Source organism: Pygocentrus nattereri, chromosome 27 (genome assembly GCF_015220715.1).
Source record: "Pygocentrus nattereri isolate fPygNat1 chromosome 27, fPygNat1.pri, whole genome shotgun sequence".
Classification (NCBI taxonomy): Eukaryota; Metazoa; Chordata; class Actinopteri; order Characiformes; family Serrasalmidae; genus Pygocentrus; species Pygocentrus nattereri.
The window spans coordinates 22,393,972-22,419,467 of record NC_051237.1 but is presented as its reverse complement, the minus strand read 5'-3'; the positions used below and the strand labels follow the sequence as shown (position 1 = coordinate 22,419,467).

The window sequence follows — 25,496 nt, the reverse complement described above, 5'->3', positions numbered from 1 at the left end:
AAAAAAAGGGCCAAGCCCAAAATATAATGGGTTTTACTTATGGAGCTACCCTGCTCAGAATCTGGATTTAAATTCTATAGAGAGCATTTAGTCTTAGATTAAACGCAAAATTGGTTATGTTTTTCAGCTGTTTGAAGCCATTAATGCTGAGTGGACGAATGGTGACCTTTCTTTCTGTGAAAGATTGCAAGTTTGCAAATTTACACACAAAACTTCAACATTTAAAGATATCAAAGGGAAAAGCTCTCACAGTAACCTACTGCATTGGTTTGATGAATGATCTATTGTTAACAAAATTCAGAGGTTTAGAAGATTTTGGACTTTACCTGTTTTCTTGCCCTGCAGCGTATGCTGTCACGAATCAACCGAATCAGAAAAATGCATTCATTTAGAAGTCTTTCTAAAGGAGTGATTGGATGTAACTGTTGAAGTTAAAGATGTATTCTGTGTTTACATGTTTTAAACTGTGTTTTTTATGAGCCTTTTTTTGAAGAAGAAAACTTACACAGATTTGTCTTTGTGAATGCTTTACTCAAACCATAATGCAACTTGCAAGGCAAATAATCAGCAAGCAGTGCTTCACCATGAAGGAACTGATGTTCTTTTTTTTTCATTTTACAAACCTTTACATATGTTTTGGCCTGTCTAAGAAGCTACGCTGTTTAGCATCATAACTGCTGCATAAGCTTTGTATAACTATTTATAACCCTTGAAATAGGGGTTATTGGAGTAATTCTGGGCCTCCTGGAGCTTCCACATATCTTTAGCCAGAATGCCGTTTCTGGACTGGAATATTTTGGCCAGATGGGAGTCCATCGGAGAAGCACTGTAATCTGCACACTTTGGACCCTGCAGACTAGGAGCACATTCTACAGTATAGGAGAAAAAGAAGGTGCCATACTGGAAGGCACACATGTCAGTCACTTTTCCACTTTTCAGTTCAAAGGAGCACTCTCCAAGAAGGTCACTGTTCCAGTACGTGTCTTCATCATATACTTTGAAAGAGAGTTTTTTGCTGATGGACAGCTTGACGGGACCAAACTCAAATGATTCTGTCCAACGGGGATTGTTATTATCTGTAATTACAGCAGTGCGCCTGACCGTGTCGCCGTAACTGACCTCTACAGAGCCATCTGTTTCAGTCCAGAGGTCTCCATATAAACCATTTGCGTAGAGTTTGAAAACCTTCAGTGTGGCTAGACCTTTTTCAACAGGGCAGCAGTTGGACAGTACAGTTTGACTACTTTCACAAACACAGGCACAGCGATCTCTTGCACTATTCTGGTGCCCTATCTTACAGGACCCACAGCAAACCTTTTTTAAGGCGTTGTCACGGATATAATTTTCTACTGCCTTCTTTAGTCCCTCTCTGGCAGGGTGGTTCTTGTTCAGCACTGAATGTAGGGGGTGAAGAGTGTATGTCACAACATCTGGGATGGTCTTCAGGGAATCCAGCCACTGGTTTAGAGAATTTGGGTGCGAGTTCCTGGAGAAAAGGAGATCCTCACCATTGATGTTCCCTCCTACAATCTCTGTCTGTCGCTCATTAAACATTGAGCTGAAATTTTCATCTGTACTCATTTTCTTCTTTAGGGCTTGACAGTGTTTGAACTCTGTACTCAAAGTAACACCATTATGTGTGCCTGATGCTTCCACATCCAAACAGTCTTTGACCGCTGTATCTGTAAGTCCATTCATTGCTGCTTTACAGGTTCTGATGGCTGTTACTGCTTTCATCTTCCCACCTAAGTCCACTCCTGTGGTATAATGTGTGCCAAACATGTCAATTATGCGTTGATAGGAGTCTGAATCATATTCTCGGGGAAGAGACTGCAGAGCCTGTAGAAACTCACGATGCAGTGGGGGTGAAGATGCTATTTTGTAGCTGTGAAAGAATTTAGAAGCCATTGATATTTATAATATGTACACAGTGACAGCTTTGCAACATGTTATTTATCTGTTATACCATATAAAATGATTTCATAGCAGAATGGCTCACCTGTAAAAGCTGCATTCAACACCATGCTTGGTAAAGCTGAAATTGTCCTCCTTTGACTTCTTCATACCGAATTGTGCTTCACGGGAATGAGTTCCTCCTACCGAAACTGAACCCTTACACATCACATCGAGCCCAATTTTCCAGTTGTTTGAGATTGAAGAAGTAGAATCGTTCACAAGAGCTTCACTCGAATCATACATCTTGCTGGAGACCTTCATTGAACACTTTGGGAGTGCTCTCCAGAACACCACAGCAGCTGGTGTCTTCTGCTTTTTGTTGTTCAGGTATGGGTTCTCATACATTTTGCAACTGCCATTCCCAATGTCCCACTTGTCCATGTCGATGACATAAGACCCTTTTCGCTCCATCTTCACCACGTCAAAGCCTTCTCCACCGAGGTTGTAGCCAGGAACGAAGCCAGCATTGTTGCAGTCTTCTGGAACACCCCGTTCTGGTTGTTCTTCAGCATTGACCAAGGAGAAAAGAGAACACGAAATCCAACAGCTGAGAAGGTAATGTCTCATCCACCACATTCTGTGAGACAATAGAAGAAATCCTTTAGTCTTTCCTTAAATAATCAATGTGGAAAAATACCTATTAAATACAGCAAACTACTTGTGGTCTATGAAGTAGATCACAGTATATATACACATAGCATTCAATTATTAATATGCAGTTTACAAATGTAATCGTTTCAGTGAATCCCATCAGAACTTACTTGTGTCTAATATATATTTGAGATGGCGCTGAGATGTGAGGTGTACCAAACCATATACCACACGTTAAATACTATTGGATGCAGGAGGGGCTTTCTGTGTTGTCTTAATATAGGTATCTTTGATCAGGTACCTGCTATGCATTGGTTCTTCAACTGGTGACAAAAAGACTGATGACTTAATCTTAAAGGAGCCCAATGTAAAATACTTACTTAAAAAAGTAATATATCTGACAAGTACCTGGAATCCGTTTATCTCTCCACACTTCTTACAATTAGCTTTTTTTTTTAAGTTTATTCGCTCCTTGTTCTGTCAAAGAAAGTCTTTTTGCACTTTTCAGCAAAAGAACCGAGATCTTTTTTGGCTTGGTTCGTAAAAGTTCAGTTGCATGTTCTCTTTCTACAGAGCCAGGTGAAAATAAATATATAAATACAATCAACAATCTCCTAAACTTTCATGACTTTTGTACTGCACTTTGGGCCACTTCATTTTGATGCATAGTAACACACACACACACCCCCACACACACAAAACCGCTTATGCTTCTTGGTTGTGGCAGCAGTCAGGCCACCAGTGTATCATAGAGCAGACAGACAAACATACATGCTCACTTGCACACACACACACACCCACTCACACCTAGGGGCATTTAAGCATGTCCAGTCGGCCTGACTGCATGTCTTTGGATTGTGGGAGAAAACCGCAGCACCTGGTGGAAACCCATGCAGGCACGGGTACAACTCCACACACAAAGGGCCCTGGTCACCTGGCTGGTACCAAACCCAGGTGATCATGATGATTGAATTGGTTATTAATTCTTGATACATTTTTTGAAGATGTAAGGGCCCTTTCACAGTGCCTGATCCGCAAGTCCTGTATTCGCAAGACTTGCACACTACAGTGATGTATTTTACGCGCTGAGCAATTTTAAAGCAGCACAATGTGTAATCCCATTTCCAAGAAAGCTGGGAATGTAATGCAAATAAAATGTAAATAAAAACAAAATGCAGTGATGTGCAAATCATTTAAACCCTATATTTAATTGAAAACAGTTCAAAGACAACAAATCAAATGTTGAATAAAATGAACATTTTGAATATATATATATTTTTAAAAGATATGCCCATTTTTAATTTAATGCCAATAAAACATTCCAAAAAAGGTGGGATAGGGGCAGTCGTGGGCTGGAGGTTATTGAACTAACCTTGTGACTGGAAGGTCGCCAGTTCGATCCCCTTGGCTGGATAGGGCTGCCCTCCGGGTAAGTGTGCTCATTGCCCCTGAGTGTGTGTGTGTGGGTGGGTGGGTTCACTCACTCACTAGTGTGTATGTGTGGGTTATGTGGGTTAAATGTGGAGGTCTAATTCCTCTGTGTGCAAACACAGTTGGCTAATGGTTCTGATGTACTGCTGTGTTTCAAAACCTTTTAAGATCTGTAAGTGTTTGGGAACTGAGGAGGCACTGCTGTAGTTTTGAAAATGAAACGTTTTCCCGTTCTCGCTTGATGTAGGACTTCAGCTGCTCATCAGTTTGGGGTGTCCTTTATCATATTTTTCATTTCATAATGCACCGAATGTTTTCAGTGGTGACGGGTCTGGACTGCAAGCAGGTCAGTGTAGCACCCAGACTCTTGTAATAGTGAGCAATGCTGTTGTAATACATGCAGAATGTGGTTTGACATAATCTTACTGAAATAATCAAGGCCTTCCTTGAAAAAGACGTCGTCTGGATGGCAGCATATGTTGCTGTGTGTTACGTGTTGGGCCTGGAAAGGGGGGGCTTTTCTCTCTTTCTCGCTTGTTCTCTTGTATGTCTCCTCCCTCGTTTGCTCCCTATCTCCGTTACAGGATCTCCAGAAGAAGTGTAGATCTGCAGAGTCGATCTCCAGGAGGGGTTTAGGTCTGCAGAGTCGATCTCCAGGAGGGGTTTAGGTCTGCAGAGTCGATCTCCAGGAGGGGTTTAGGTCTGCAGAGTCGATATCCAGGAGGGGTTTAGGTCTGCAGAGTCGATCTCCAGGAGGGGTTTAGGTCTGCAGAGTCGATCTCCCGGAGGGGTTTACGTCTGCAGAGTTGATCTCCAGGAGGGGTTTAGGTCTGCAGAGTCGATCTCCAGGACTGCAATTCTGACAGTGACAATTCTGACTTGTTAAGTTTGCAGATGACACTACCCTGGTCAGTCTCATCTCACACGTTGATCAGTTCACATACTGTGTATGGCTGGTGTCATGGTATGGAGCTAACAACCTGGACCTAAACACAAAAAAACTGTGGAGATGATCATTGATTTCAGAAGGAAACTCACCCCACTGCTGCTGCTGGTAATGCAGAGCTGCACAGTCAGCAGAACAGAGTCTTACGAATTCCCGGGTGTCACCATTCAGCAGAATTTCAAATGGGACAGACACAGCACTGCAGTTATGAAGAAGGCCCAGCAAGACATTTTGGCTGCCTCAAGCACTACTTGTCCAGTTTTACACTGCCATAATATAGTCCACCATCACCAGTGGTGGACAGTAACTAACTAAATGTAATTGGTTTCTGAACTTAAGTAGTTTTTGGTGTATCTGTACTGAAGTTTTTTCCCATTCTGGGTGACTTTTTACTTTCACTCCACATTTCACTTACATTTCAGAGTCTAATATCTGACTTTGTCCTCCGCTACATTTTGAGAAATAGTTTTCCTTTTAGTTTTAGCACAAAATCTCTTTGTGCTGAAGCATTAAGAGTTCCTTTCAGTGGAACTAAGGGGCCGAGCCCAACTCCTGAAAAACAACCCCACACCATAATCCCCCCTCCACCAAACTTTACACTTGGCACAATGCAGTCAGACAAGTACCGTTCTCCTGGCAACTACCAAACCCAGACTCATCCATCAGATTGCCAGACGGAGAAGCGTGATTGGTCACTCCAGAGAACACGTCTCCACTGCTCTAGAGTCCAGTGGCGGCGCTTTATACCACTGCATTCCACGCTTTGCACTGTGCTTGGTGATGTAAGGCTTGGATCCAGCTGTTCAGCCTTGGAAACCGATTCCATGAAGCTCTCTACGCTGTTCTTGAGGTGATCTGAAGGCCACATGAAGTTTGGAGGTCTGTAGTGACTGACTCTGCAGAAAGTTGGTGACCTCTGCGCACTATGCCCCTCAGCACCCGCTGACCCCACTCTGTCATTTTACGCGGTCGACCACTTCGTGGCTGAGTTGCTGTCGTTCCCAATCGCTTCCACTTTGTTATAATCCCACTGACAGTTGACTGTGGTATGTTTAGTAGTGAGGAAATTTCACGACGGAAATTTCACGACGGAAATTTCCCAACTTCTGAAGTTGGGAACTCTAAGGCAGTGAGGTGAGAACTCGCTGCCTTAGGATGCTACTGTGCATTTTTTTCTGGGGTCTGGACAACCAAACAGATTACCAGGACTTGGTGCCTTAACACCCTGTCCACCCTACACCCCTTCGTCCTTAGTCATTGTTAGTCATTGTTTTTAATTAGTGCATTTGAATGTGCCTCTGTATGTGATTTCTACATAGCCATCCGTTTTAGAAAAGACGTCTCCATATAAACCGTTGACTCTGAGATTAAAAACCTTCAGTGTGGCTAGACCTTTTTCAACAGGACAGCAGCTGGACAGTACAGTTTGACTTCCATAACAAAGACAGGCACAGCGATCTCTTGCACTATTCTGGTGCCCTATCTTACAGGACCCACAGCAAACCTTTTTTAAGGCGTTGTCACGGATATAATTTTCTACTGCCTTCTTTAGTCCGTTCCTGGCAGGGTGGTTCTTGTTCAGCACTGAGTGTATGTCACCACATCTGGGATGGTCTTCAGGGAATTCATCCACTGGTTTAGAGAATTTGGGTGCGAGTTCCTGGAGAAAAGGAGATCCTCTCCATTGATGTTCCCTCCTACCATATCTGTCTGTCGGTCACTAAACATTGAGCTGAATTTTTCAGTTGTTCTCATTTTCGTCTTTAGGTTTTGACAATATTTGGACTCTGTATTCGACGTGACACTCTTGTATGTTCCTGATGCTTCCACATCCAGTCTTTGACCGCTGTGTCTGTAAGTCCACTCAATGATGCTGTGCAGGTTCTGATGGCTGTTACTACTTTCATCCTCCCACCCAAGTCCACTCCTGTGGTGTAGTGCATGCCAAATTTGTCGATAATGTGTTTATAGGAGCGTGAATCATATTCTCGGGGAAGAGACTGCAGAGCCTGAAGAAAGTTGCGTTGCACTGGGGGTGAGGATACTATTTGGTAGCTGTGAAGGAATTTTGAAGGCATTCATATTTATGAGTACACAGGGAAACCTATGCAACATTTATTGTATTTTTTTATTTATATTACAATTTAAATTGATTTCACAGCAGAATGGCTCACCTGTAAAAGCTACATTTGATGACATGCTTGGTAAAGCTGAAATTGTCCTCCTTTGACTTTTTCAACCCAAACTTTGCTTCACGGGAATGAGTTCCTCCTAATGAACCCAAATCATTAAACATCACATCGAGTCCAGTCTTTTGAGATGGACGAAGTAGATTCTTTCACTCGAGTCATACATCTTGCTGGAAACCTTCATTGAACACTTTGGGAATGTTCTCCAGAACACCACAGCAGCTGGTGTCTTCTGCTTTGCATTGTTCAGGTATGGGTTCCTGTACATTTTGCAGCTGCCATTCCCAGTGTTCCACTTTTCCATGTCAAAGACATAAGACTTTTTTCGTTCCAACTTCACAACGTCAAAGCCCTCTCCACTAAGGCTGTAGCCAGGAACAAAGCCAGCATTCTTGCAATCTCTTGGTCCACCCAGTTCCAGTAGTTCTTCATTATTTTATCCACTGCTCTAATTCAATATCATGCTGCTATAGCAAACTTGCACTCTGGACTTCATATTGCTGCTAACTGCCTACTCTCCTACTCTCCCTCTCTTGTGTACTTTTCAATTTTGTGTTTTTTGTATCTATTTGCTTATATTTATCTATTTTAATAACAGCTCTTGGGTGTAAACTGGACCATGAGATCTTAATTTCGTTCCACCTCATGTACCATGTGATGCGAATGACAATAAAATCTCCTTGAATCCTTGAATCCTTGAATTATTCACCATGGAGAGAAGAGAACACATCCAACAGCTGACAAGGTAACGACAGATCCAGCCCGTTCTGTAAGATACAAAAATAATAAAATAGTTTAATGATTTCTTAAATAATCAATGGGATTAAACCTAAAAACAGTAGTCATTAATCTCTGTGGTACAGCCCACAGCACATACACAGCATTAAATGATTAGAACTCAGCTTAAACAATTCATTTTATTTGACTTTCAATTAGTTCCATCACAACTTACTTATGTCTTGTGTCTCATCTGTATCTCAGATGTGAGTCAAGCCCAATTGTCTCATCTTAAGTACTGTGGCAGAGGGAGGGACAGATGCTACATTTACATGGTGACTAATCTTAAAGGTTCCAAATATAAAATACTGTCTAAATTTGGCACAAATATAACTGTAAAAACACCTAAAGTAAGTTCAGAATTGTTTCTGCATGAAGTTTTTCACATCAGCCTTTCCTCACGAGCAAAATCCCATGCTAAAGAAAGCAGTGTTGGGCGTTTCGAGTCTTTTTGGTCTGTTCATCAGAGCCATTCTTTTGGCTCTCAGATTTCTTTGTTAGCTTGATGTTTTTCATAACTACATGCCTAAAGTTTCCTGTGCATGTTACTGTCATGAATGAGGGGCTTTATATGCAGAGTACATGCACAAGTTCCAGTATATGAAAGAACTCAACAGCCAAATAAACAAGTATAATGGAAAATCAACTATGTGCCACGTCCTAAACGGCATATTTATTAAGTACATACTAAGTGCGCACTACTATGCACTTTCACTATGCAAGTGTGAAGTATCCACACATTCTTGGACGGACTACATCCACTATTTCTTTCCCATTCTTTAACCTGTGAGGCTGAGCTTTACTACCAAAATGATTTTCCTTATAAACATGGTTGTAAGAGAATGCCTAAAGAGAATGTATAGCTGCAGCTGTGTCTGCACCACAGCACATGGTGTCTGTCAGCTGTTCACCAGCTTGACTACTTAACAGTTACACCACTATTTCTGTTACTGCAAATTAGATCGGATTATACCGACAATATTCATTTAGATTAAACTCCTTTAGATTGGAAATATCAACAGTAATGATATGAATGCAGTCTGGAGAGACAGAAATTCCTAATAAATAACACTTTTACCATAATCAGTAAGTAATAAGATTTATGCAAACTGCTTATTTGATGATGCAGTTTATTTGACTCAAAAATGCACATTTCTTATTTACAGACACTTAAAAAATGCCGTTTTGGGTGGTCGGCCTTTAGTGGTGAGCTGGCTCTAAATAAGAATAACAATTTGTATTGTGCAAGGATGCCTGCAATGGTATATTTATGTCTTAGATATGCTTTTCTCATCTTTCACACAAAAATGAATACCCACCCTTTGTCTCCTGTCCCCTCGGCTCTCCGGCATTGGAAAATTACATCCCTCAGCCTGGATTTCTTCTTCCACTGCAGTGGATTCTTGGGATAGGGCAGTGTGCTGTTTGATGAATGCTGCCTATCTGGACACACAACTATTCTCACAGTATGCATTGTGAATTTTCAGATGCGGCCATAGGGAAACCACAACACAGCACGGTCACAACAGCAAGATCAGACAAATATGGCTACTATACAGGGTGACTGCGATAGCAAAGGGGTGGAGCTAGGAAGACAAGTGGGGGTTGAATGGTGGAGGGTGGAGCCAGATGAAGAAAAGATTTCTCAATCATTCTTTTCCTCGCCTTTAATTAAAAAAAACACAGCCTTTAACAAATCTATGCCACTTATCCTTGTGGGTTGTGGGGGGTGCTGGAGCCAGCACAGGTCAGTGGTCATCGGGCAGAAGGCAGGAGACACACTGTGCAGGTGCCAATAACGAATGATACGCAAATAGTTGACACAAAAATATGAATGTTGCCATGTTGTTCGCACCACAACCACAAAGGAACAAAGGCTGCTTTCCATTTTGGAAAAGTGAAAGTAGCGCGCAGAGCTTTGTTGCTCCATTCCGGGACTGGAACTTTGAATGCATGCACATGTAACTCGGCTGGCATGGCAAGATCTTGCAAGGAAAGGCATCTCCAAAGGCAGCTCAAACGGGGCTCAAACTGGGTTACAATGCCAGGGAGATGCCACTGTCAGTCATTACGCGATATGATACGCCCACACAGTTCTTTCTGGAGCATTTATCTATCATAAAACTGTGTTCATTTATATCATCATCATCTAAACCGCTTATCCTTCGCAGGGGGCCTATCCCAGCTGTCACTGTGCGGAAGGCAGGATACGCCCTGTCTGTGCTCTGGATTTAAATCCGAATCTGTTTAATGTTGAGCACATTTAGATGTTTTACAGCTGTACATTTGACAAAAATGATAATATCTAAATATATGACAAAAACAACAAAATCAGCGGCAAAAAAAGTTTTTTTGTTAGGTTTAACTTCAGTCTTTAGACGTGACCACCTCTGTCTGAGACAGAGATGAATTGAAGACCCCAGGAGCAAAGCTCAAGAACAGGTACTAGTTTCAGATTCCACCACTGGCAGCACACAAGTCATTTCCACCTCCAGAGTGAGATTTTACAAGGCTTTGTGATTTCAACGATCGCTTTCCTAAGTGTTGTACCAATGGCTGCAGAGAGAATAGATGTACTGAATGTTCCTGGATGACTGTTCTCTTATTCTCCCACCTCTTTCCAGCATGGTTCTGCTATATTGATGAACTTTCAAGCTTTACAAGTGGAAGCAGAAGTCCTACTCATTAAATGAGTAAATGATTGGCTCACATTCAGCATTTTTAAGTGTGATAGAAGCTTCTAGATCCCAGGTCTAGGTATCTCTTGCCTTCAGTAACCACTGGATCAGAAAGAGTGAATTATGAGTCTGTTAGATATCATGGTGGATTGTCCTCAGCATCGTCCTCACACAGATGGTTGAATTCCCAGTTCTGGCAGAAATGCCAGGCATTCTGGAAGTGTAAATGCTCTGCTGAACCTGTTTTGCACCGGAGAACGTGTCCAGTGTACAGCAAGAGGGTATGAGAATGGAGCAACGTCCTACATAAACCTTGTGTAAGCAGACCCTGAGGAATACAACTATCCAGGGCTGGGGGTTTGTTGTGCTGTGATAATCTTAAGGCAGCAGGCGTTCGCTGGCCGTCATGACTGTTTAGCCCTGGACAAGCCACGTGAAGCTCTGTTCTTTTGCGTATGTCAGTAGAAGAGCTGGTCTGTTCAGACTGGTGTCACATACAGATCACATTGATCACATGAGCAGAGTAGCGAGTAGTAGGTTGTTGAGACCAGAACGGTCTATTCTCCCCGGGTTGCTCTGCCAGCAGGTTCTCTCTCCCTATGGCTCTCTCTCGTCTTTAAACCGCTGCAACTGCTTTGTATTTTCTGGTTCAAATTCATTTGGTTCTACAAACTTCTGGAAACAGACCTCCTCCAAGTCCTCCACATACTCTGCCATCTTTCAAAACAGGTAAGAAACCTGTAAAATGCACTGTAAACAAAAGCTGTTGCTGGCCTTCATTGTGTTGAATGGCTGTAGCTACAGGCAAGTAACTACAAAAGGTTGTTAGGTTTTGTGGGAATAGTATGGCTTTAATAAGTTAACAAGGCAAGCTCTAGTGGATTTCTTATGATCTGGTGTTTCTGTCTGAAATGCGGGGGAGTAATGATGAGGATGATGATGCATACGCTGAGAGAAACGAGATTTATTAGGGGCAAATCCATAATCAGGGTCTAAACAGTCCAGGATCAAAGAGCCAACGCAGAGAGATCGAGAGACAGACATGACAAAAAGGAACACAGACTAAACTCACAATGGAGGCCAGAAGAAACAACACCATACAAAGACCAGCAAATAAATTCAAGAACAACAAGGGTTAACAAGACACAGGTGAAAGCAATCAAGGGTGAAGTCTAGAAACAAGGGGGCAGAACAGGGAAGAATCAAAGCAAGGAAGCACATGGACAAGACCAGAAGTAAACAAAATCACATGGAGGACTGGGAGGGGCCAATCGTGACACTATCATATATTTAAGATGTCTATCTCAGCACTGTATAGGGACCTGGAAACCTGGCCTGAAAATTAGACCCCACAATAGGTAATAGCATAAATAGTACCTGTTCTTCTTTACAAGAAGTGTCTCCGTTCCATGATTTGTGTACGTTGTCCACCTCTGTCTAAGAGTTACACATACTTGCCTATTAAATTCACACACCTCATAGAGTCTCCTACAAAAATGGCTGATGTAACCGAAAAATATTGTTCCAATTATTTATCAAAAGTGACGATGGACCATGCACAGTATGTCCAAAAAAAACTTTGGCTAAAACCAATCCTCTCATGAGTAGCTACTCTAGCTGCTAAAAATAACCAGGGCAATCCAATTTACCAGTCTTCACCAATCTGGACACAATAATCTCATAGTATGGACTGAGCATCTGATGGAAGCACTCCACTACTCCCTGACTCTGGGCATGATATGCAGTAGCTTTATTGTGTTTTTTATTAAGTGGCTTTAAAATTTGACCTAATATACTGGAAGTAAAATTAGGCTCGATATACCAAAAACTGAAGCAAACTGAGTCGAGGTTTGGCAGTAATTGCATGAATAAACTGCAGGATGTCTAGTAGCCTGACACATTACAGTTAGCAGATACGTGTTTCCCACTTTAGACCTCAGCAATGTATCAACACAATCCACAATAAGATGCTCAAATGCCTTATAACGGGAATCGGTGCAGTTTGAACACTTGGTTAGGTTTTCCACTTAACTGTCAAGCATGCCATGATTTAGTATTAGCAGACACATCCCTTTTAAGCCTTTAATGCTTACAAGTAGCTGACACTGAGACTGAACAAACAGGCTGAATAAAGAGAGACTGAGACTAAACAAACAGGCTGAATAAAGAGAGACTGAGACTAAACAAACAGGCTGAATAAAGAGACACTGAGACTAAACAAACAGGCTGAATCAAGAGACACTGAGACTGAACAGTAGTAGTAGGTCTCCTTCGGTCATTTGTTGACCATGGATACAGCGCCCTAAGAGTTTGCAGTGTTACGACTAGAACAGCATCTTCGGTGGCTGGTAAGTCCAGTGCCGGAGTGGCAGTCTCTGCTGCACAGTGTGGAACTGTAGTTTATAACCGGTAGACTGCTGCTTCCCGTGTTGTTTCGACGCTGTGAAGCAAAGCTGGAGTGTCCTCTCCAAGGCACAAGCCAGTGCAGGGTAGTGTGGAGGACCAGCTGTTGCCCAAGCAGCAGGTCCCCCCTCTCCACAACGCTGGTTGATCCAACGGAGCGGCAGGGCCAATACAGTTTGGGACCAGTGCTGTCGCAGGAGATGCCAGAGCGAGATTGCATGCAACCACAAACTGCCTATGGGACTCCAGCTCCAGATTTTTCCTCAAGGTTTACTCCTGAATCTTTTCCCTAAAAGAGATGTGGCTGCAAGGCAGCAGAGGTTTTTGACAGAGTTTTCCTTCTCTGCATGAGGCAGGTGGCACCAGGTTACATGGTTACTGGTGGCAGGCATAGCCTAACCTGACCATAGAGACTGAACAAATAGGCTGAATAAAGAGAGACTGAGACTAAACAAATAGGCTGAATAAAGAGAGACTGAGACTAAACAAATAGGCTCAATAAAGAGAGACTGAGACTAAACAAATAGGCTCAATAAAGAGAGACTGAGACTAAACAAATAGGCTGAATAAAGAGAGACTGAGACTGAACAAATAGGCTGAATAAAGAGAGGCTGAAACTAAACAAATAGGCTGAATAAAGAGAGGCTGAAACTAAACAAATAGGCTGAATAAAGAGAGACTGAGACTAAAAAAATAGCTTTAGAATGTCTTGTATTCTTTGGCTGCTTGATGCAGATTCATGCTCTAATTGCAGTCTCTGATCTTCAGCTACACTGAGACACTGTGGTTTTGGTAGTTTATTTATGGCTTGCATTTGAAATGTGGTGTGAAATGCTCAAGATACGCCGCCACCACAGTCAATTAGTCATATGTGAACGAAACAGGCCTACTGAGTAACTTTTCTTCAGACAAATGTATGATAACTAAAGGAAAGGTAATGCGAGAAAGAGAGAGCACATGTTTGCAACCTACTTAACTTGATCTGCTTTTCTTTTTATACATACATAAAGAAATATATTTATATTTATATTAAGGAATATATTCATATATAATATGTATCTTCCTCGGTCGTCTGCCTTCACACACATATCAACTTGAGTGACATCCCAGCCTTAAACTATAGGGTTTAATATGATGTCGACCCACCCTTTGCAGCTATAACATCCTCAACTCTTCTGGGAAGGCTTTCCACAAGGGTTAGGAGTGTGTTTATGGGAATTTTTGACCGTTCTTCCAGAAGCGCATTTGTGAGGTCAGACACTGATGTTGGACGAGAAGGCCTGGCTCACAGTCTCCACTCACATTCATCTCAGAGGTGTTCTGTCGGGTTGAGGTCAGGACTCTGTGCAGGCCAGTCAAGTTCTTCCACACCAAACTCACTCATCCATGTCTTTATGGACCTGCTTTGTGCACTGGTGTGCAGTCATGTTGGAACAGGAAGGGGCCGTCTCCAAATTGTTCCCACAAAGCTGGGAGTATGAAATTGTCCAAAATCTCTTGGTGCTGAAGCATTAAGAGCTTAAGGTGATTGGAACACCATTGGAAATGATTTTACATGGGTGAGTGAATACTTTTGGCAATATAGGGAGGAGGGCCTGGGTTCGATTCCCCGGCCAGGTGACCAGGGTCGATTCTCTGTGTGGAGTTCTCATGTTCTCTCTGTGTCTGCGTGGGTTTCCTCTGGGTTCTCCAGTTTCCTCCCACAGTCCAAAGACGTGTAGTCAGGCCAATTGGACATGCTACAATGCCCCTAGATGTGAGTGTGTGTGTGATTGTGTATGTCTGTCTGTCTGTCTGCCCTGTGATGTACTGGCGACCTGTCCAGAGTGTATCCTGCCTCCGCCCAATGACCGCTGGGATAGGCTCCAGCACCCCCCCCGCGACCCTGAGGGAGAAGCGACTTAAAAAATGGATGGATGGATGGATATATATATATATATATTTTTTTTTTTTTTTAAATTACATACTATATTGCCAAAAGTAGTAGTTCTTAAAACATGTATTATATTGTGAGCACAAAGCAGGAAAGAAAATACCAGATCAATAAAATATTATTAATTAGATGATATTGGTAACACATTTTGATCAGTGCATAAACTCTTCCAATATAGAATAGATTCTTTTAAATGTGTGTGGGGTGGACATGGAGATCTTTCATTGTTTACTTGTAGCAAACATATCCAGTCACGTAGAGGCTGTACTTCAGCCTGGTTCTCTCTCACTATGAATTATTTACATGCTTCAAAATGGTGCTATATTACAGCGACCGAGAGGGAGATAATAGGAAGGAAGTAAAATAGGAAGAAATTCTGAGACACACAACTTACTAATCAAAAACTTTTACTTTTATGGTCTTCAGGGTGGATTTTGAGAATGACCTGACTGATTGTTGTTATGGGAACATGAGGCAGAATGGAAATGAACTCTGATATTTTGCATTAATATAATCAGGTAAAATATGCTCTCCATTATTTGATAAATTAGGACGCCACTGTCTCTGCGTGTGTCTCTGAGTTGAGGCGCTAGCGGGAAATGATGGTGTAAACAGACGGGTGAAAACCCCCTGCTGTGAAAACAGTTCACACCTCTGTACAAAGATGGCAGTGCTTAGATAAAAATAACTTCAGCTTTCAGTTGTTAAGGACTTTGAATGAAAGCACTGTTTGAAATGTGCCATATAAATAAACTGGCCTTGCCTTTCCTTTCTTCATATTGTAGCGTCTAAGAACAAAGAACAAGTAGAAGGCAACATTGTTCATGTGGACAAATGCTCTTTTATTGAACAGACTGTCCAGTGATATTGAATACAGCAGGATAGCAGACAGGTCACTTCTAGGTACATGATTTTGTTGTTTATCAAACAGCGATGATGTGAAGATGATGAAAGGATCTCCGCTGACACCGTCTTGCTTGTATATAAAAAAGTTTATTACAAAAGAAGTCCAGCATCTTAGTCAGACACCATGGATTGCCTGAGAGAGGGTTGAAGCCAAATATAAAACCCCTCTGAAAAACAGCCCTGACATACCCAGCTTATATAGAGTGGTTATTTTCGTGAAGTAAGGCACACATATGGCCCTAATATAAATGATCTCATATGTGTGGAACAGAGAGAGAGAGAGCGAAGAGCCCATCTCCTGTCGGACCTAGGGCTTTAGACCTGGCCCCCCTTAGCTTAAACATTCCATATGAAATTTCAGATGCCTCATATTTCACTTTATGGTAGGTGCCAACACCCACTCTAACTAACCACACAGCCCAGCACAATAAAGCACAAATAATGCATTAACACATGTCCAACTAACAACCAGCAACATTAACAAGTCCAGGTCTTACCAGGAGAGATGTGCCTTTCTGCACAGACTACAGCTGCCGTGATTCAATGACAGACAGTTATGTAACTGCCATAATAAAAGTAGCGTTGGAACGCAGTAAAAAACTTGCTCACCTAAGTAGGCGGAAATCTAATTTTATGAATACTGTGAAAAGAATTCAAATTAGGAATTCAATTTAGCCCTTTCCCCCAGCCAAGAACAGCTCCAGCCTCTTTTTCAGCTAATTCCCTCTCCCTGCTTTTTTTCCGAGTATACAATCGCCCACATGTCCGGCTGGACACTGAAGGACGACTGACTGTTGAGCCCTCCTGCTACCCACTTCAGACCAGCTGCCCACGCCCCAGCTACCACCACCTGCCTTGGACTAGCTGCCCACCCTACACTGATGTTCTCATAGACTCCCAGCTATTACTACTACTAATACTACTGCTATTAATGTTAGTAATATAATCCCTTGTAGGTAGTTTGACCAGAGGAGGATGGGTCCCCCCTGGTGAGCCTGGTTCCTCCCAAGGTTTCTTCCTCAGCTCTGAGGGAGTTTTTCCTTGCCACTGTCGCCCCTGGCTTGCCCACCGGGGGGTTTTTACATTTTTTACATTCTTGTTAAAACTCTGTCTTTTCTGGAATTCTGTGAAGCTGCTTTGTGACAACATCCGTTGTAAAAAGCGCTACGAATAAATTTGATTTGATTTGATTTGGTGTGTGTTTCTTTTTTCAGACCATCACCACTATTATAACAGGGGTGCTTGCTGCCCTGTGATGGACTGGCAACTTGTCCAGGGTGTATCCTGCCTTCTGCCCAATGACAGCTGGGATAGTCTCTAGCATGACCCAGAAGGATGTGTGTGTGTGTGTGTGTGTGTGAGTGCGTGCTTTGCTTGCCTTGCTCTATCTTTTGGCAAAAAAGGAAAGCACATGCAGAATGTCATCATTTTCTTGCATCTTAAATTGCCAGACAATCTTGATCACATAATCTGACATACAGCCTAACGGAATTCATCCAGTCTGACAGAGTTTGGCCAAGACTTTATTTGCAGCATCTAGTGCAATGTGTCATGCAGTAAACTTACAAGACCACTGTAATCGCACTGTGTAAAAGGGGCTGCAGTATATGACTAGACTGATGCTTATACTTCCTAATCAGTCTTATTCAGAGCTTTTGTGTTATTATTGTAGCATTTGACTTCAATAATTTAAAGAGATGTGATGTTAGGTATACCTGGGAAGACAGAGACAGCAGAAAGATGAGATAGGAACTGACTAGAGTGAGGTGTGGGAATAGAGGCGCGGTTTTTAATGAGTACAGAGGATGTACATTTACGGCGTTTGGCTGACGCTCTTATCCAGAGCGACTTACAATTTGATGATATTATATAGGTAGACCAAGGCGATGTTAGGAGTCTTGCCCAAGGACTCTTATTGGTATAGTGTAGGGTGTTTGCCCAGGTGGGGATTGAACCCCAGTCTACAGTGTAGAAGGCAGAGGTGTTAACCACTACACTACACCAACCAGGATATCTGCTCTTTGTACAAACTCTAGAATCTGCAGCCCATTTTTTAATGGAAAAGTTGAAGGAAAGAAACTCTCAAGGATGCATTGGGCCATCTGCAGTGGTGGACAGTAACTAAGTAAATGTAATTCGTCACTGTACTTAAGTAGTGTTTTGTGTATCTGTAATTTACTGAAATTTTTACTTTTTCCTTTCACTCCACTACATTTCAGAGTCTAATATCTGACTTTTTCCTCCGCTACATTCTGAGAAATCTGTCGTTCCTTTTGGTTTCTGTGTGTATAAAAACATGTCAAAACGAAAGAAGCGCAAAGCCAGAGCACCAATCAGGGCCCAGCGGTCACTTTGTTTAGAGCTGGTTTTGACCTGTTGGTCAGACCGACCCAGTGCAGCACGCGGTTCAACGTCAGCACAGCAGCGTAAAACTTTGGAGTGTCTATGTAAAGAGTTACACTGGAGTATTTTCACCTAATAATTACTCTTTTAGTACTTTTACTTTATACTTAAGTACATTTGAAGGCAAATACTTTAGTACTTTTACTCAAGTGGAGGTCTAAAGGGAGGAATTTCTACTTTTACTGGACTAATATTTTACCTTATAGTGTCTCTAGTTTAACTCAAGCACATGATTTGTGTACTTTCTCCACCACTGTCCTCATCTGAGCCCTATGAATGCTCTTAAAAGAGCCACAATAAAGGAGCTTTTCTGCAACAAATGTATTTAAGAAGTGACGTTTCAGCTTTAGAGCATCTTTTGATTTATCATATCTCACGGGCTTTGAGGGGAAGGGTACTTGACCATGCTTGATAGCAGTAGCACAGAATATGGTCTTGTGGTTGAGAAAATACATCTCTGAAAGAGCATGTAAATAAAGGAAGTACACCAATGCCCGTTCACACTGTTTACTGTAAACGTGATAAATAATTGTTGCAATGTAACACTATGATGAAGATAAACAAGACCTTAAAGGGGATTTTTTTTTTTCAAAAATTGAAAAATTCTGCCTATTACAGTTGTTGAAGTCATTCAATGTCATTTTAATATGAAATTGTTTATTGTAGAGGTTCATATTTCTTCGATGCTAAATGGTTGGTTGCAGAGATTTCTTTATAGTGGTGGCGATAGGAACCAGGGGTCACAATGCTTTATTTTACTATCCAAGACCACCAGTGTGTTTTGAGTTTGTATGGTGATGATTGGAAAATTGTGGAAAATATTGCCTCACAGGATTTTTCAAAGCACATTTTAGACCAAAATCTTAATACATCTTAATACAATGTGTCTGACATTAGGCGGTGTATTTATTACTTATTTATTATTTATTTATTTCAGGCAATACCTTTCTCTGCCGGAGCTTTTAGAGGAGGACATCTGGTTCCTATCACCATCACTGTGAACAATTCTGGCTCAGTACGTTTACACCGATCAGGCCCAACATTCTGACCACCTCTTTGTTTCTACACTCATTGTCCATCTTATCAGCTCCACTTACTGTATAGCTGGTCTTTGTAGTTCTACAGTTTCAGACTGTAGTCCATCTGTTTCTCTGACACTTTGTTACCCTGTTCTTCAGTGGTCAGGACCCCCATGGACCCTCACAGAGCAGCTACTATTTGGGTGGTGGATCATTCTCAGCACTGCAGTAACCCTGACGTGGTGGTGGTGTGTTAGTGTGTGTTGCGCTAACACAATAGCAAAATTAATAAAGATTTGACTATTAAGATTGATACATTTTTGATAAATAAGACTTGAATTAATATACAACCGTGAATAAAAATAATAAAGAGCCTCTCTTTGGACATGAGTGCTCAGATTAACAAATAATGAGTTCTGTGTGGGTTGTAGGGTTGATATAGAGCATGCAGTGACTCCGTCAGGCCGAGCTGTTACATCCTAACTAAAAGACGGAAGCACAGACTCCCTAAGATGTCAGCGCTCCTCCATTCCACCATCAACAAACCTGGGTGAGAGCAGTGGGATGACAGCACCAACATCTCAGTTCATCATAATGCTCTATGTCCAAAAACGTCCTGGTCTGCACCTTTTATGTCAGAGGATGAACTAATCACCAAAAGCTTGACTAAGCAAGTAGCCTAGACTTGAAATCTGACACCACAATAGAGCTTTTGAAGCCAATTTATTGAAACCAACTCGAAGCTAAAGAGAGTAGAATCCTAACTGGTGCAAATGTAAAGGTGTTTACAAGGAATTGGGAGTTGCTGATAAATCTCCCAACCAAATCATGCCAGAATATATGAATATATGGACATACAGAATGTATGTATTCAATGAGTCACTGAATTTTAACCCCTTAAGTCACTCTCAGAACTACAGGCCTTTAGCTTAACAAAGCAGCTGCATGGTAATTACCAAATAATTTATAGTACACACATCGTCTAAGCCGCTTATCCTTCTGGCTCGTGGGTCATTTATAGTAGTTATGGAACAAATATAATTAATAACTTAATAACAAACCTTCAGCATATGGGATTTTTTTCCATTTTTATTTCCATGCCCTTACATTTTGGGAAGGACAGAAGCATCACGTATGAGAGGCTCAGCTCTCATAAAGCACAATGTGCTATTTTAATGTGATAATTGCACCCCCTTGTGGAGAGAGTGAGGTACAAGCCAGTCCATAATATCTTAAAAACCCCACTACATTTCAGGGAACTGCAAACCAGTTTCTTCCACAGATTTACCTGTGGACTTCTCTGTAGTACAATACTTAAGCTCAGCTTATCTGTAAAATCATCACTTGTATTGCTTTTAATGGTTTTCTCAGATGGTTTAACTCATCCAGCATCTCCTTTCCCTACACTGCAAAGCCTCCTTTATACATCGTTCTGTTTATCAGGGAGTTACTCCACAAGCCTGGAACAAATGCAGCTATAATGCCTAATCCTAAAATGGACTGTCTAGGAGAGCCTGGCTTAAGATCTTCATTGACTTGCTTTGTGATGAAAGTCAAAGAATCACTAGCCACATTTACAGGCAGCCTAATAATCTGTTAATAATCCGACTAATAGCGCAATCAGAATAGAACACGTCTATGTAAACACCTCAGTTGGAATCGTCTAGTCCGATTGAAGCCATTCAGAATACAATTTCTACCCGATTGAACAAGGTGGGTAATCCTATAAATAATCTGTTAAATAGAAGAATAATATCCATGTAAACGCTTGTATCCGATTATATTCCCTATCGGAAAGTTTAAATCTGTTCTGCATAGTGAAAGTTTATACCGTTCAACACAGCAGAACAACTCTGCAGAAACTGGTCTGCAGAGGAGACGGAGTTCATGCTCTGATCTTTAAAAGACGGCAGTGGGACAGTCGTCCAGCTTACGTGTCTCAGAACACGACGTCTTCCTCTCGGCCTTCTTTAATAAGGACATGTGAAGGACGTTTTCCTGAGTCCGACCTCATTTTAAAAGCAATTAAAAACACAAGCACTGCTCACTGCTGCTCATCTCATGCTGACTGGACCTCACATGATGCTCACTGTCATGATAACATTTACACTAAGTGGTTCTCCACGCTTGTGCATCATTTTGCGTCGGATTACTTTTAGCGTGGATGTCAACAGATTTTCCACCAGATTATCGAATCGGTCAATCGGATTGGCAAAAATCTTTGCATGTAAACACAGCCAGTGTCACTAACACCAGCTGAACAGAAAGGTGGATGAGTCCAATTTGTCATTTGGATACTGGAGCAAACCTTAAGATGCTCCTAAATCACAAACTGGCTTTTCATCTTTTAATATGCTGCGATCAGTCTTGCTTTTTTCAACTTCAGGTGATCTACTAACGCCTGGTTTTTAAACAGTTCAATCCCGCCGACTGGTCGAAGGTACTTTAGTGCAATTTTCAGGTGAGCAAACTCATTCGGGTCTTGGCTTGCAAAACTGGGGATAGTTGATAGACGATCATCTTCTGTTAGGTAATTAAAAAAAAGGCAACCCTTTTGTTTCCACGCAAAATTTAACAATCAAGTGTAGCCTGTACTAGGGATATGTGCATTGGGGCACTCCCACACCTGACCAGCAGAGGGGGGCGGTGCACTGTGAATGCTTCGTGCCTGCAGGCTTTGTTTGAAGTCTCGTGGGAGCTGAGTAAATTCTCGTTTGGTTCGCTGCGAGCGAGATGCTGGGCTTTAAAGTCTCGTGAGATTTAGCCCAGATATCATTTGGTTCACTGCCAGGGACACGTGCGGGCAGCGTGAGGAGCTCTTAAAACTTCAGCACAGCTGCTAATACTTCATTCGGGTTGGTTGAAGTAGATGCTGCTATACTAATTGGAGCTGGAAAAGTGAGCTGTTTTGTGCACAGTGAATCTGGTACGTGCTGTGGAAGCCCAGATGCAGGTATTTGCTGTTCTCTGTTGTGAGACTAGGTTAATAAGTCATAGAACATTGGTGTTTGGCTGGCTTTAAAACATGCTCATTGGTTACAGTGGGTAGCAGTATCCGGTATTGGACAGCAGTTTCATTGACAAGGGGGAAGTGGAGCCCTTTCAAGGCAAACGCATTAAATTGTTCAAGTATACAGACAGGTATGTGATTTTATTCAATGGGTTCAGGGCTTTCAGCAAAATTGTATAGCACTAATAGTGTGTCTTCTGTTTTAGGAGTGGTATCCCTGGCATGTGGAAAAAAAAGTTAATCACTGTTCTTTCCTTACCATTAAGTCTTAATAGAAAATAGATTTATTAAAGATGGATTTTTAACTGAACTACGCCTTAAATGAGTCAAGTGCCAACCATTCTTGTTTTAGTCAGTGTCGCATTTTTTTATTAACAGTTCTGACTGTGGGAGGCCAGTTAAGGGGAGGAAACCAGTAGCTTACTTCTACCATAGTAATATAAACTAAGCTGAGAAACAAGCTTGTGGGTTCCTTTTTTTTGTGGAGTGCAGTGTTTATTTAAATTTATATAATTCATTTGGTGTTTTGCTTAATTTTGTTGTTTACTCGTGTTTTTGATTTATTTAATTTATGTATTTTGTTTTGGAGTGTTTGTTTGCATTTGGGCCCTTAATCCTTGTAAATCCTTGTTTTGTTTTGTTTTATGGTTGTACTACTGGCCTTCCAACATAATCTTGCTACATGGCCACTGACTCCTAAAATTTGTGTCATTGCTATACCGTCAACTCTGGTCCTGGTCAAGTTTTATTGTGTTGTATATTTTATGAGCCGAGGATTATTCTAATAAAATTATTGTGTAAAATCAGTCATCACTCTCCTTAATTCACTCTTGGTAATTCACCAAATGGCTTACCAACCCTGAGTGGGAAAGCACTAGTTTGGGTTACTCTCTATAACCTAAAGGTGGCAGTATAGCTGCTGTTTAACTGTTTTTGGGACAATTTAAGGGATGTGTTTTGTGGGCCTCGGCCTCACGGCTTATACAAGCAAAAAGAAGTACCACTACTCAGAATAGCAAGAATGATATATCCTGGAACAAAACCTCGTATCTTGAAAATGGTAATGTAACCCTCTTCTCTCTACATGGCTCCCCAGCTGGGCTCTGCATTGTGTTTTGATGGTAATGAAAGGGACCAGGAAGCACAGGAATGTGGTGTGATCAACTTGTGGCGCTGTTATATTGTCAGGCTTGGCATATCTTCAAGGAAGCGCACAATACTGTCTTAAACCGTTTTTTTTCCACTTCTAACTTGCACTCAATGAAAGTCTCAGCTAACATTCACAGTTTCTTCCATTGAAAATGTACATAGCACTCAATGGCATTCACTGCTCACATTAAATAAAAAAAAAAGATCTATATATATATATATATATATATATATATATATATATATATATATATATATATATATATATATATATATATATATATATATATATATATAAATATAATTCTTAAACAATTTAAATTCCCAAGCCTACATGTAAAACAGGTCACACCAAACCAAAACTGACAAAACACATGAGCTTAGCAACTGTTTTACACCAGCTTTTTGCTTGCTATATTTACAAAAAAACCCCCAAAACTTAGCTTTAAAATATGTACTAATTTGGACCACTAACTGAACATAACATGTTATCCAGTGGTAATCTGTCCAAAACACTGATGGATGTCATATTTTTAAATTATTAATTAGGATTAATCACAGAGCACAGTCAGCATGTCTCACCTTCAAGGAAGCACACAATACTGTGTCTTCCTCGCTAAACAGCAACAATAAGGAGAAACAACTTTGGGTCATTTCTTTTGGGCCTTTCATCATGAGATTTACACATAACAAAAGGCAATATGCATTTTCGAATTATGTCAAAAACTGAAAAATGACAGACACAGTGTCATGATCCCACTTCAGTACAAACCCACACATGTCCTGTATAAATTAAACACTGCACCAGCTGCCGAGCGCTACAATCCAAAAGCATCTAATTGAATAAATGACTGCTAAGGGCTACAAAGCTGCACAGCCTGTATACAGTACCACACAAACTAAAAGCAAGAAGAGCTGAGCAATAATCATAAAGGGGCAGTCGTGGGCTGGAGTCCATGACTGAAGCACCCTTGAGCAAGGCACCTAACCCCCAATTGCTCCCCAGGCGCTGTGGATAGGGCTGTCCACTGCTCCGGGCAAGTGTGCTCACTGCCCCCTAGTGTGCGTGTATGTGGGTGTTTCACTGCGTGGATGGGTTAAATGCAGAGGTCTAATTCCACAGAGTGCAAACACGGTGACAAATGGTTCAGAATTCAATTCTAAAGTAAAAGGAGCACAATGGTCAGAACTCAATCCAACACAAGGGGAGAGTAGAGAGGGAGAGGAAGGAGCGAGCACCTGGTTAGGTTAGTTAGGTACAGAGTCCCAGTTCACAGCAGTCTTTAAGTTCCAGTCAATAACAATCCATTATGAACCAGATCTTCATCGGCTGTCCCAGTCCACGCTGACACAGGCTAAGGAGATTCAGCCCATCCTCTCAGAGCACGCCAAAATCAGGGGTCTCACTCAGCAACACGTGCTCCCCCAAAAGCACCTGCCGGCCAAGAAAAAGCACACCTAGGGACCCCATAGGTGTCCCTTATATCAGCAGCCAATTTTAGGCCCGTGTTCGCTCTTATATCCCGCCCCCTCAGGTAACTACAGTATATATCTCTGAAATAAGTTACAGAAGCGACTTACAAAAAGTGCTTTTATATATCTAGAGAAAGTATCTTTGCTACAACACATTAGAATGAATAGCTCACTTAAGTGCTGTAAAAAGAGATGTCTTCAGTCTGCTGTTCTGAGGCCGAAATTACTAGAAGGCTCAGACAGACAAGAAATTGTTGAACCATCACTTTCTAAACGCACCAATGGTGCCATCCAGTGGCTAAAAAGGGCCAAACATGGAATACGACTAATACTGCCAGCTGAATTTTGAGCAAGAGAGACCGTCATTGTGCTTTGAACAAGGGAGTTGTTTGCCTGATCATAGCAGGCCACCGTGCTGGAGTGAATAATGACCCCCTGAACTGAGTGGCTGCAGGTTCCTTTCAGCCGAAGAGCAAAACTGTCCACCAGTCTGAAGCTGACTAAGCCGTTTTTAGGAGCAGCCTGTTGGGAAAACTAACCCAGACTCTGCACTGGTTCACATCATTTCATCGGGGAAGAAACGCTGCCTCATTTGGTTAAGATCAGTGTGCGGCGTATGAGAAAATGGCCAT

The 25,496-nt window shown here is 41.7% G+C and overlaps 1 protein-coding gene and 1 pseudogene across 1 annotated transcript; both read right to left on the bottom strand.

The window, feature by feature from the left end:
- Window positions 1-510: 510 nt before the first annotated feature.
- On the bottom strand, window positions 511-3,941 carry LOC108410557 (perforin-1-like). The gene is made up of 3 exons (XM_017681696.2): window positions 3,920-3,941; window positions 2,000-2,533; window positions 511-1,885 (listed from the first exon to the last, which is right to left on the bottom strand). The coding sequence occupies exons 2-3, from the start codon at window positions 2,530-2,532 to the stop codon at window positions 697-699; spliced, it is 1,722 nt and encodes a 573-aa protein (XP_017537185.1). The 5' UTR covers window position 2,533; window positions 3,920-3,941; the 3' UTR covers window positions 511-696.
- Window positions 3,942-6,167: 2,226 nt separating this feature from the next.
- Window positions 6,168-11,285, bottom strand: LOC108410556 (annotated as a pseudogene).
- Window positions 11,286-25,496: the final 14,211 nt, after the last annotated feature.